Genomic DNA, 13,094 nt, shown 5'->3' on the forward strand with positions numbered 1-13,094 from the left:
CTAAAGGGTCACAAAGGACAAATAATTTACAATAAACATGTTGCAAGCCTAACATCTGCACAAGGTCACAGTTACACAGACTCTGAACACTGGCCGTTTACAGAAATAAAGAGGATTTATAAAAATTAATTTGGTGTAGGTAGGGGATGTCTGAAATTGGGATCACACCTGTGTAATATTTGACAGTCAGTGTATGCATCAAAAAAAAAATGCCCCGGTCAGCCAGATACAAATGAAGCTCCTTATGAAAATAGACTGAATTTTGAGTGACCCAAGTCCCAAGCTCGCACTCACCTGTCCGCAGTGGGGACCTGCGGCAGAATTTTAGCACAAGCACCCTCCTAATCGGCCACATGTGGGTGACTGGATAGCAGGGCAAGTCTCTAATGCTGCCAATGCAATCACAAGGCTGGCATCTCTTGGATACCACAGCAACACCACCGGAGAGATAGTTGCTGCTGAGGTGAGCAGGAGACAATAGTCTAGTGGGCACGTCACTGGACCAGTAATCCAGAGGCCCAGGCCAATGTTCTGGAAACACTGGTTCAAATCCCACCCTAGCAGCTGGTGGAATTTAAATTCAATTAATAAACATCTGGAATTGACAGCTAGTCTCAGCGAAGGTGACCATGAGTAAATAAAAGAGAATTTGTTTCCATGGCAGAACGATCATTTTGAATGACTATTCTTTTGACTGCAATTTGAAGTTTTAAAATTACTGTTTTATGAGGGACTGTGGGGTCATAATGGGTTAAAACATGTATTCCATATCTGGATCATGAACAGAAAGAACGGTGTTTCCGTACGTGCTGGTTTCAAAGCATTTTGGGGTAATAAATCCCACCACAGGGACAAAGTGAAATCCCAGCCCAGGAATGACTGTCTACCAATCTAATGAATCATGTATACATTTAAAAATAAACACACTTGGTAATTAGGATACACTTACTGGATAAATAGTGGCTTGTTGTCAAACACGAATGGTCGATCGAGTAAAGCTGCAATTGCATGATGTTTAGCACGAGACTTGAGAACCAGCCCCTTGTCCCCATAGAGTTTAGTCTCTTTCATTTCTTCCACCTCCCACTTTCCTGAAGAAAAACAGGCAAGAATTTCATTTCTTGCAACTATAAATTTACCAACCCCCCCAATATGGACACTCTACAACAGCCTCACCTAATACCTCAAGTAACTCTCCTCAATACCCTTCCAGTACAAGGAACACTTTTCATCACTTAAAAATACACAACTGCTAGGACTTGCGTGAAGCAGGTTCTTCCCCTTTTCACATTCTCCCCAGTGTGCTGGCTCCAGCAAATTTTTACCATTCTAACTCCAGTTTGCTCTTCACACTTCCCAAGGTCAATTTATACTTCACAAGGTGCGACAACTCAAGTTGGCTGCATACGTTATAAAAACGGTGAACACAAGCACACGAAAAGATAAAATGGTCTCACCATCGTATTTCGCAATATCTTCATCAGCATCTTCCTTTTTGGCCTTCGACACGACCCAGCTACGTGGCAAAAAGATCAATAGCAATACATCAAACAACAACAATAGACAATCAAAATTCAAAACCATACTTCTCACAGGGACATTTTAAATTTCATTCATGACATAGGCACCGCGAAGCCACTTATTGCCTATTCATAATTACCCTTAAACATAAGAGTAGGCCATTTGGCCCTTCTTGCCTACTCTGCCATTCAATATGATCATGGCCAATCCTCTATCTCAATGCTGTACTCCCATGCTTCCCCCATCAACCATGATCATGTCGATTGGTGGAGCAGGCATGAAGGGCCAAATGGCCTACTCCCGTTCTTATTTATGTTTATTTAATTGACTGTAAATCACTTTAGGATATCTTAATGGTTCTTTTCTGGAATATCACTTGCCAATCTTCTTGTACTTCCATTCCACACAGTTTTAAAAAGGGTAGCTTTACAGTAGATTTCTTTTTGCCAAACAGTGACTAGTTAGCTTTAGTTACAGTAGCAAGGACACTGCAGCTATTTGAACTTGAGAAAACCAGTTTCTCAAGCTTGCTGTACCATTCATTTAGATCTATTTGGACAGCATGGTAGCACAGTGGTTAGCACTGCTGCTTCATAACTTCAGTGACCTGGGTTCGATTCCCATCTTGGGTCACTGTTTGTGTGGAGTTTGCACAGTCTCCTCGCGTCTGCGTGGGTTTCCTCCGGGTGCTCCGGTTTCCTCCCACAGTCCAAAGATGTGGGGGGTTAGGTTGATTAGCCAAGCTAAAAATTGTTCCTTACTGTCCTGAGATGTGTAATTTAGAGGGATTAGTGGGTAAAATATGGGGATAGGTCCTGGATGGGATTGTGGTCAGTGCAAACTCGATGGGCCAAATGGCCTCTTTCTGTACTGTAGGGTTTCTATGACATTCTATTATATGACATCTAATTGTACTTTGACTCTGTAAATCATGATATCCTTACCCAACCAAAGTCCATCAGCTTAGTTGTTCAATTGACACTTAACCTCAATAGCCTTTTGGGGAGGAGTGAGGGAGAGAGTTCCATTCCTTTGTGCATGAAGCACTTATGACAATGGCCCACTTCTCATTTTAAATTCTATAGCCCCTTGTTCAGGGCTCCCCCAGGAAAGTAACAGTTCCTCTCCATCTACACTACTAACTCCTTTAATCACCGTCAACACTTCAGCACTTAATCTTCCATACTTGGGGGGGATCACAGAAGAAGCACAAAAAAAATGAAGGGATCGAAGGATTGGGTTATGGCGAGATATTACATATATTTGGAATACGTGCACTGGAAAAGTGATGGTTGAGACACAATTTTGAAGATTCTTTAAAGGGGGATTAGATAACGTCAACCACAATGAGCTGTTTCACTTTCTCCAGGGCAATAGAACCAGAGGACACTGCCAAAGCCTGAAGGGGTTAAATTCAAAACGAACGTGCAGAAATATTATCTCGAGGAAGAGATTGGGCAATGCAACAGGCTCCCTATAAGATGATGGAAGCAGATTGTATTGATTCATTGAAATCCAAAATAGGTTTCTTGCAAACAATATCTGAGGATACCACATGATCCTTAGACAGCACCTTCCAAACCCACAATCACTTTCATTGAGAAGGACAAGGGCAGCAGATAAATGGGAACACCATTACCTGCAAGTTCCCCTCCAAGCTGCTTGCCATCCTGACTTGGAAATATATCACCGTTCCTTCACAGTGGCTGAGTTAAAATCCTGGAAATCCCTCCCTAACAGCACTGTAGATCAACCCATAACACGTGGACTGCAACAAGTCAAGAAGACAGCTCACCACCACCACCTCAAGAACAACCAGGAATGGGCAATAAATGCTGGTCAACTAGCAATGCAAAATGTCTCAAAAATGAATTTTAAAAAGTGAATATTTTGAGACATGACTTGAGTGTAGCATGCTCGGAAAAACAGGTGACTTTAGATCTACGGTTCGCTAGGCTCTGGGATTTTCTACACCTTGTATCTGTTATAGGCAGATTGATTACTGCGATTAGTCAATGTCTCTACTAGTGTGGTATCTCATAACAGGCAAGACAGTAGCACAAATACCACTAGACTGGTAATCCAGAAGACGAGGCTAATGCTCTGGGGACATGGGCTCAAATCCCACTATGACAAAATCAAATATCAAGTTAGTCTTAGTAATGGTGACCACAACAACTATCCTTGGTGAGCTAAATGGGTTTTATGACAATCAATGTCCTCTCAGGAAGAGAATCTACCGTCCTTACCTGGTCTTGCCTATGCTGTGGCTCTGGAGTCACACAATGTGGTTGACTCTCAGCTGCTCTCTGAAAAGGCTGAGAAAGCCACTCAGTTCAAGGACAAATAGGGATGGGCAAAAGGCTGGCCTTGCCTGTGACTGCGACAGCCAATGAATGAATGAAAAAAAAATCTCACGATCACCAGGATGACAGGGAGAAAATTCCAACCTTGGTCTTTTCTCATCTAACAAATTCAAGGCTCCCGTGTGTGAAAGGGGTGAAAAATGTTCACACTCCAAAATACTGTGCTGAACTGATAGATCTGTGAGGACTAAATTAATCAAGGAATATAGGGGTGAGGTGGAAAGGGGAGCCAATGGAGCAAATCACATGGTGGAGCAAGCTCAACACAGCTCCACATCAGCCTGACTTGGAAATACATCACCGTTCCTTCACAGTCGCTGAGTTAAAATCCCTCCCTAACAGCATTGTGGGTCAACCCACAACACGTGGACTGCAGCGAGTCAAGAGGACAGCTCACCACCACCTTCTCAAGAACAACCAGGAGAGAAATGGCTTTCAGTTCACATCGGGTCAGGTTGTGCTAATATTTCAGGCTCTCATAGGGACACAGCTGCAGGAAATGGTCACAAATGCAGGCCCTCGAAAAAAAAAGCAGCTGAACAGGAAGTTGTTTTGATGTGTACATCAAACTGGGTACGTGACATCATCCAGAAAAGGGATTAAGTGATTTTCAGAGACAGTCAGGTGGTACGATGCTGAAGCTCAGTGAATGTGCTGCGTCTCAATCAGCAAATAGCCAAAACAAAGGTAAGCTGATAATCAACGGGATTCCCAAAGGATCCCTTGTGACTTGCTGCAAATACGCCCTAACCCATCATCAGCTAGTGGAATAAGCTGGTTGTTTACCAACAATGACTTTTAATATAGAAACCAATGATGAAGGCATTATTCTAATCTGTTCATTTTGAAAACACTGCAAATAAAGCTCATGATCCAATTTGCAAAGACAATGACATATTTATACTCCTACATTACAAAGAGAAAGAAAACATTTAATTTGTTGTAAAATGCTTATGGTCATAAAAGGCATTATATAAAATCCTATTTTTTGCCTTTCATGACCTCAGTCCTGAAATGTTTTACATTTTATAAGTAGCACAAAACACAATGTAATAAATCCGTTGGTTTCTCTCTACTGCCCCCATATTAAAAAAAGTGATGATGATATTAGCCCAGTCTGCGAGACAAAATCCCCTGCTCTTTTTCAATAATGCCATACGATTTTTTAGTCCAACTGAAAGGACAGACAAGAGTTTAACATTTTACCCAAAAGACAGTTAGTATAGCTGTCTACCACAACCCAGATGTCAGCATCACTAGTTAGGCCAGTATTTATTACCCATCCCTAAATGTTCTCAAGATGGTGATGAATTGAACAACTGCACTCCATGTGGTATAGGTACAGCCACAGTGCCGTTAGGAACAAGGTACCAAGATTTTAACCCAGTGACAGCGAAGGAACAGCGATGTCTTTCCAGGTCAGGAGAGTATGTGCTTAGAGGGGAACTCGCAAGTGGTGTTCCCAAGCGTCCACTGCCCTCAGCCTTCAACGTGGTAGAGGTTACAGGTTAGGAACGTGCTATCAAAGGAGGCTCGGCAAGTTGTTCCAGTGCATTTGGTCTGTGGCATACTCTGCTGCCACTTTGCATCAGCCTAGATTGCATCTGGAGTGATATGTCAAACCAAAACCTCCTGAGGCATGAATGTGCTATCCATTGAGCCATGGCAACAAGAAAGCTAAGATAGGACCATAAGGCCCACCTGTACTTTCCTTATCCATTAGATGGGTGGTTTGTCTTTGACTGGCGCAGATGCAATGAGCTGAATGGCCTTGCTCTGTGCTGTACGATGACAATGTCACAACTATGCTAACCCCTGTGCAACAAATCAGTACATCATCTATGAAGCAGTTTCCTCCAACTAACTCACTGCAGATACCTGGAGGATACAGCCCTCAGTCCCCAATGCTATTTCAGCAGAGTGTTCTTACCCTTCCAGAGTGCCTTTATCAAACGATTCTGCAAAATGTACTTGTCCGATTGGAACAGGAGCTCTGTACGTGACCTGCAAAGCAACAGACATAATAAATACGGGCTTCACTTTAGAAAGTCAGCATACATTCACAACTAGAGAAGTACAAAGTTGCAACATTGGGTCTACACACACACCTTGACCCGACTGAAACACAATCCAATTCGGAAAGCACTCGGCATTCCCTCGTGAGTGCTGCAGGCCCACTGCCACCTGCCCCACCCTGAAACATTAGTTCATGCTCTCAGTTGCGGAAATAAAGGACATTTCAAAAAACCCTCAAAACTAAAAAGAAAAACTTTAACTCCATTCTTCAATCATATTTCAGGCTCATCAGGCACAAGGACATCATTTTTCAAAGGCCAATATCAATCAAATCCACATCCCCTTCCAAAATGAAATGTAGCAGGTGCAACCTCAGATTCTCAGCTTTTGAAACTGCAGATTTTTTTTTTCACGCGGCGGCCAAATCTTCTCCTGGTTAGGTCCTGCATGATTTATAGAGGAGGTGTTGGAGATTTAACAAAGCTGTCCATCTCTTATCCAATTTTTGGACACTTTGAAGTTCTGAACTTCACCTGGAGTTACCTTTCAGTGATGGGATGAGAGAGAAACAAAAAGTAATGAAAAGGAACAGTCCCTCTTCCAACCCCAGAATGTCTCATGGCATTTTACAGCAAGGTAAGTACTTTTGGAAAGGCAGTAACTGTAGGAACTGTGAGGTTATTACACACCAACACCAGAATTAGGAGTCAGCCATATGGTCTCTCTGACATGTGTAAGGAAATTTGTACTCAATATGTAAGCATGTTAGTACTTAGAGAATTTGTACTGAACAATTGTACCTAAACTGGATATGAAATACGGAATCACGGATAGTATTAGAGTGTCTTCCTTGAAGTAGAATTGGGATGGGTAATCAAGTATAGCTGATTTGTAACCTAATATAATCAAGTGTAGCAAATGTGATCAAAGCAGGAGACCCAGAGAAGTAGTATAGCAGTTACTTATTAGCAAATGCAAACAATAGTCCCTTGGGGGGACAATGGACACAACCCAGCTGTCCAGCTTGAGATTGACCGTAATAAAAAGGAAATAATAAAGTAAGCATGGTGCTTGAGATTGACCGTAATAAAAAGGAAATAACAGCATGTTTTTCTTCACATTCGGCCTAAGTCAGCTAAACCACTATTATTATACAAGCAGAGTCGTAAAGATAAAAGCAAGGGATGTAACCACCATGGTTTCAAGAAGAAAAGAGAGGAAACAGGGAGTGACCAATCTCAAGCAAAACAGATAAAGGGTCAGTGGGTCGTAAAAGCGAGATAAGGATCTTGAGGTATGGAGCTGAAATGTACTTAAAAAGACTGTAAGCCGATGGCTCGTTGGAGTGTTCCGGACCTCCCGGCTTTATTCTCTTGTGCTGGAAAATAAAGTCTACTGCTTGGAGGATTACAACTCAGACTCTCTGTTTCAATCGGGTTAAATAAGTTGTCGTCTTGGGGAACCACGACACATGCTCCATCATTCAATAAGATCATGGAGTTGTAGAGAAACCGCCATTTGCCAGCCCTGTCCTTGTACCCCTCGGGATTTTGTTTTTTCTACATTCCAGCAACATCACTTTTCATTATGCTAAGCTCTAGAGACAAGTGCCTCTGCTGCCCAATGTGTGTGGGGAAAGCGCCCACCCACAAACAGCACTGAGATAGAATGACCATGTAACAGGCAGACTCCAACTCAAAATTGGGTTCAGGTGCCCAATGTTTTTACAATAGGCAGTAATCTCTAATAACAGCCGGACAGATTGAAAATGTCACTCATCAGTCACAGGGATGTTGGTTGAGCGAGTAATTATTGCCTTGAACAAAGTCTGCACATCAGCCCATACCAACCTCAATGATCCAGTTCTCTCAGGAGTATTACACAGAGTTATATTAATGCCTCCGGTGTTCAGTTTTTATTTCAAGTTTCCAGAGCCTGCATTATTTTGCTTTCAGTTTCTCCTACCAATTCAAACTTTCCCTCCTCTTAGTGGTACAAATGCAGTCCTGCGTCAATTTAAACCATAACAAAAGCAAGTTACATTAAACCTCAGAACCACTGGTCAAGCCCCAGCTGGAGTACTGTGTCCAATTCTGGACAACGCACTTTAAGGAGAATGTCATAGATATCGGAAAGGGTGCAGTGGACGTTTACTAGAATGAAAAAGTTTAAATACGTGGACAAATGGGAAATGGTAGGATAATTCCTATCTGGGACAACAAAAGCTCAGGGGAGATTGAATGGAGTTGTTCAAATTCACGAAGGGTTTGATGGCGTGGCAGAAGGTCAGAAGCCGGAGGACGCAGATAGCAACTGGCAAAAGAACCAGAGTGTTTTATTTTTTCCAAATAAATAATGTTCTAAGGATTTGAATGTTCTTCCAATAAGATCCTGAAGGGTGTAGACAGAGTGGATGTGGAGAGAATGTTGCCTCTTGTCTTAGAATCTAGAATTAGGCATTTTTTTAAAAACAAAATCACTCATTTAAGAGCGAGGCGAGGAGAATTTTTTTTCTCTCAGGGGTCTTGACTCACTGGAACTTTCTTCCTCAAAAGGCAGTGGAAGCAGAATCTTTGAATATTTTTAAGACTGAGTTAGATAGATTCTTGATTGACAAAGGGCTGAAAGGTTATTGAGGGTAGGCAGGAATGTGGGGTTGAAACTACAATCAGATTAGTCATGATCTTACAGAATGCTGGAGCAGGCTCGAAACGCTGAATGGTCTATTCCTAATTTGCATGTTTGTATGCAAAAGCATGGTGGAAGCAGATTACAACGGAACTGGATATTTAGTCACAAAGGAAAATATTTCAGGGCTACAAGAACTGGGGAAGCGGCATTAATTATATAATTTGTTCGAAAGAGCCAGCACAAATGCTATGGGCTGAAGAGCCTCCTTGTGCTTTCTGAGGCTTACACTTACCTGAGATCACAAGTGAAGACTGGATATTCAAACACGATATGCAGGGGGAAGATTTCCAAATATCAACAGGTAGAAAAACCCCAGGTCATTTCCAGAATACCACATTTAATCTAAAGAACACTGGCCAATTCTCACCTTAGGTGGTGGTGGAGCGGTTGGTGCTGAGTCACTTTCTATAGGGCTTTCATCATCATCATCTTCAACAATATCATCATCATCTTCATCTTGAGCATGGACTACAGCAGTGCCAAACAGCAGCACTAACATCAACCACAGCTTCATCTCCATGTCCTGGGAAGTAAATTAAAGAAGCTTCAAATTTCCTACAAATCTTTTTTTCTAAATTTTACCAAGCACCAGGAACGTCAATGTGTTAAAAGAGGGACCTGAAAACTCCATTCATACCAGTCAAGGGATAAACAAGGAATATCATTGCATCATTACAGCTTTGTCAACCCAAACAACTTTTGCACAAGGATTTTTTTTTTAAAAAAAAGCCCAAACTCTTGCTCTCCTCCACACCCCAGCAGCCTCCCAATCTCCGTGAAGACGTTACAGGCTCCTGTACAGCGCTCAAACGCACAAGTCACTATGCAAGAACCTGATTCACCTGATGAAAGAGCCATGTTCCAAAATAAACCTGTTGGACTTTAACCCAGTGTTGAGAGACTTCTTACTGTGCCCACCCCTGTCCAACGTTGGCATCTCCACATCATGACTATGCAAGAAGGGCAAGAGAATTGAATCTGGAGATTCTAGGCCATTAATAATAAATGTGCATGTGACCAGAGACTGAACATTTGGATAATATAAACTGATTAAAGAGCCAACATTGGCAGCTGCGTTCTCAATGGCCTTGGCCTGAAGCCCTGGCATTCCCTTCTATACCCCTCCCTAAGATACTTCTCCAAACATCTCTTTGATCAAGCTTTTGATCATCCATCCCAACATCTTAGCTCAGATATCTATGGATGTTATTTATAGTGTTTCCAGAAGGTTCAGATTCTGATAAGAGACTGTTTAAAAAAAAAAATCAGAGCCCACGGAATTGGGAGGAAAGTTACCAGCTGGTAGGGAAACGGCTAAGAGGTAGAAGAGAGCAGGGATAATGTGCATTTTAATTGGCAGGATGTGACTCGTGGTATCTCCTGGGATCAGCACTGAGGTCACACTTTTTCACACCTTATACACAAAAAAAAAGAGCATTAAGGAATAGAGAAAACAAAGAACAGCACTGCACGGGAACAGGCCCTTCAGCCCACCAAATTTGCACCGATCACCTTGTCCTATCTTCACCAACTGTCTGTATCCCTCTATTCCCCATCTGTTCAGATCCCTATCCAGATAAATCTTAAGCAACGCTATTGTGACTGCCTCAACCACCTCACTTGGCAGTGCATTCCAAGACCCCACCACCCTCTGTAAAAAAAAATTCCTCTGCACATCTCCACTGAACCTTCCCCCCCCACCCCCCCCCGCCTTTACCTTGAATTTGTGCCCTCTTGCAATTATCATTTCTGCCCCTGAGGGGTACAGATAGGGTGAACCATATATCCAAGCTAGCTGGCACACCGGGAGCAGAAAACTGCAAAGAGTGGACAAAGCTACGGCCACTTGTGGAGTTCAGCGCGAGGCCACCATGTTGGAAGCAAGGAGGATTGACCGAAATATTTTTCTAAATGCAGTAAAAGTCAAAATCATGGAAGTACAAGAGGGATTTACTGAGAAATTAAACAGGTAGTGGATAAATACAAAACTAAAGGACTAAATGCAATGTTGGCCTTTAACCCTGGAGAGTCAGAATACTGTTACATTAAACCCTGGTAAGGCTCGATCTAGCACTCAGGGTTATTGATAGGGTAATTAGAGAAACTGCATATTCTAGTGCAGAAAAAGGGGAAGAATCTTAAAAATAAAAGCTAGGCTCTTCAGGGTAGTGTTGTTAGGATGCACTTTTTCTTAATTTTGGGTGGCAGGTTTTGTTACGGCTCTTCCAGTGGGAGGGGAAGAGGAGGTGGGGGTTAAACTAATTTGTCAGCGGGATGGGAAAACGAGCTGTAGTCCACAAGCCAGTGTCGAATGTAACGAGAAGGGTAACAAGGTCGCAGGAGTGTACCAGCAGGCAGAAAGATGGTTTGAAGTGTGTCTACTTCAACGCAAGGAGCACCCGGAATAAGGTAAGTGAACTTGGAGCGTGGATTGGTACTTGGGACTATGATGTTGTGGCCATTACGGAGACATGGTTAGAACAGGGACAGGAATGGTTGTTGGAAGCTCTGGGGTATAGATGTTTCAGTAAGAGTAGGGAAGGTGGTAAAAAGAGGTAGAGTAGCAGCATTGTTAAATCAAGGATAGTTTAACAGCTGCTGAAAGGCATTTTGAGGGGGATCTGCCTACTGAGGTAATATGGGCTGAAGTTAGAAATAGGAAAGGAGCGGTCACATTGTTAGGAGTTTTCTATCGGCCCCCAAATAGTAATAGAGATGTAGAGGAGGAAATTGCAAAGCAGATTATGGATAGGTGTGGAGGTCACAGGGTAGTTGTCATGGTGACTTTAACTTTGCAAATATTGATCGGAACTTTTATAGGTTGAATAGTTTGGATGGGGCAGTTTTTGTACAGTGTGCGGAGGAGGGTTTCCTGACACAATATGTGGATAGTCTGACAAAGAGGTGGGGCCACATTGGACTTGGTACTGGGTAACGAACCAGGCCAAGTGGTAGATTTGTTTGTGGGAGAGCACTTTGGAGATAGACACCGAATTGTGGTCACTTTCATTATTGCAATGGAGAGGGATAGGGCCATATGGCAGGGCAAGATATATAATTGGGGGAGGGGGTAATTAGGATCCGATTAGGCAAGAATTAGGGAGCATAAGATAGGAACAGAAACTGCCAGGGAAAAGGCACAAACGAGAAGTGGAGAGTGTTCAAGGGACAAATACTGCATGTCCTTGCTAGGTATGTCCCTCTCAGACGGAGGGAACCGTGGTTCACAAAAGAGGTTGAATGTCTTGTCAAGAGGGAAAAGGAAGTGCACGCGAGGATGAGAAAACAAGGTTCAGTTGGATCGGTTGAGGGTTACAAGGTAGCTAGGAATGAGCTTAAAAAAAAGGCTTAAGGAGAGTTAGGAAAGATTGAGGGAGCTAGGGCTTTTCTCTTTAGGGTGGAGGATGAGGGGCAACTTAGAGGTTTATAAGATGATGAGGGGGATGGATAGAGTTCAGACGTTCAGAGACTATTTCCTTGGGTGGACGTAGCTATTACTAGAGGACATAACAATAAGGTTCATGGTGGGAGATATAGGAGGGATGTCCGAGGTAGATTCTTTACCAAGTGGTAGGAGCGTGGAATACACTTCCTGCTGTGATAGTGGAGTCGGACACTTCTAGAACTTTCAAGCAGTTATTAGGTAGGCACATGGAGCACACCAGAATGATAGGGAGTGGGATAGCTTGATCTTGGGATTGAACACATACTATTCATAGAGTACATAGGAGAAGGAAAGGGTGCAGAATATAGTATCACAGTTACAAATACGGTGAAGAGAAAGCTCAGCTTAATATATGATAGGTCCATTCAGAAAGTCTGAGGGAAGAAGCTACTCTGGAGTCAGTCGGTGTGTATTCTCAGACTTTTGTATCTTTTTCCCGATGGAAGAAGGTGGGAGAGGGCATGTCCAGTGCTGACCACTGTGCCACCATGTTACAGGTAGGGTGAAGTGTAAGAAAAGTTTAATAAGTGATAGGACCATTCAAAAGTTTGACGACAGCAGGGAAGAAGCTATTCTCAAGTGTGTTGGTGCGTGCTTTCAGATTCTTGCATTTTTCTTCCCCCCCAACGGAAGAAGGTGGAAGACAGCATGCCCAGGATGCATGGGTCCTTGATTTTGCTGGCTGCTTTTACAAGGCAGCAGGAAGTGTAGATACAGTCAATGGATGGGAGGCTGATTTGTGTAATGGATTGGGCTACATTCAGAATCCTCTGCAGTTTTGGTCAGAACAGGAGCCATACCATCCTGAAAGGATAGTAAAGATATTTCTATGCATCTGTAAAGATGGGTGAGGGTCATACTCTTCCATCATTGATGAACTGGGATATTCATGCAGCCTCCCCCTCTTCCAGTTAGTTGGTTAGATTATCTTCTGTAGACCTCAGGTAGGCTAGTTTACTGCCCAAAACAGGCCTGTGAAATCATCATGGGCAAACTGCACAAAAAGATGATTGTCAGAGGGAATACAGAAGGTCAGTGATAATTGGGCTTGAAGC

At 42.8% G+C, this 13,094-nt stretch overlaps 1 protein-coding gene across 3 annotated transcripts in view; it reads right to left on the minus strand.

Annotated features, from left to right (window-relative positions):
* Window positions 1–13,094, minus strand: part of canx (calnexin) — a 46,173-nt gene that overhangs the window by 20,390 nt on the left and 12,689 nt on the right. For all 3 annotated transcript variants that reach the window (XM_080201272.1, XM_080201273.1, XM_080201271.1), the window contains exons 2-5: window positions 8,962–9,117; window positions 5,818–5,891; window positions 1,458–1,516; window positions 950–1,091 (exon numbers count right to left, since the gene is read on the minus strand). In XM_080201272.1, the coding sequence (XP_080057398.1) occupies window positions 950–1,091; window positions 1,458–1,516; window positions 5,818–5,891; window positions 8,962–9,114 (428 nt within the window). In that variant the 5' untranslated portion in view covers window positions 9,115–9,117. The remainder of the gene's footprint in view (window positions 1–949; window positions 1,092–1,457; window positions 1,517–5,817; window positions 5,892–8,961; window positions 9,118–13,094) is intronic.

The sequence above is a fragment of the Carcharhinus amblyrhynchos genome, chromosome 13, assembly GCF_965287045.1.
Source record: "Carcharhinus amblyrhynchos chromosome 13, sCarAmb.v2.hapA, whole genome shotgun sequence".
NCBI classification, from domain to species: Eukaryota; Metazoa; Chordata; class Chondrichthyes; order Carcharhiniformes; family Carcharhinidae; genus Carcharhinus; species Carcharhinus amblyrhynchos.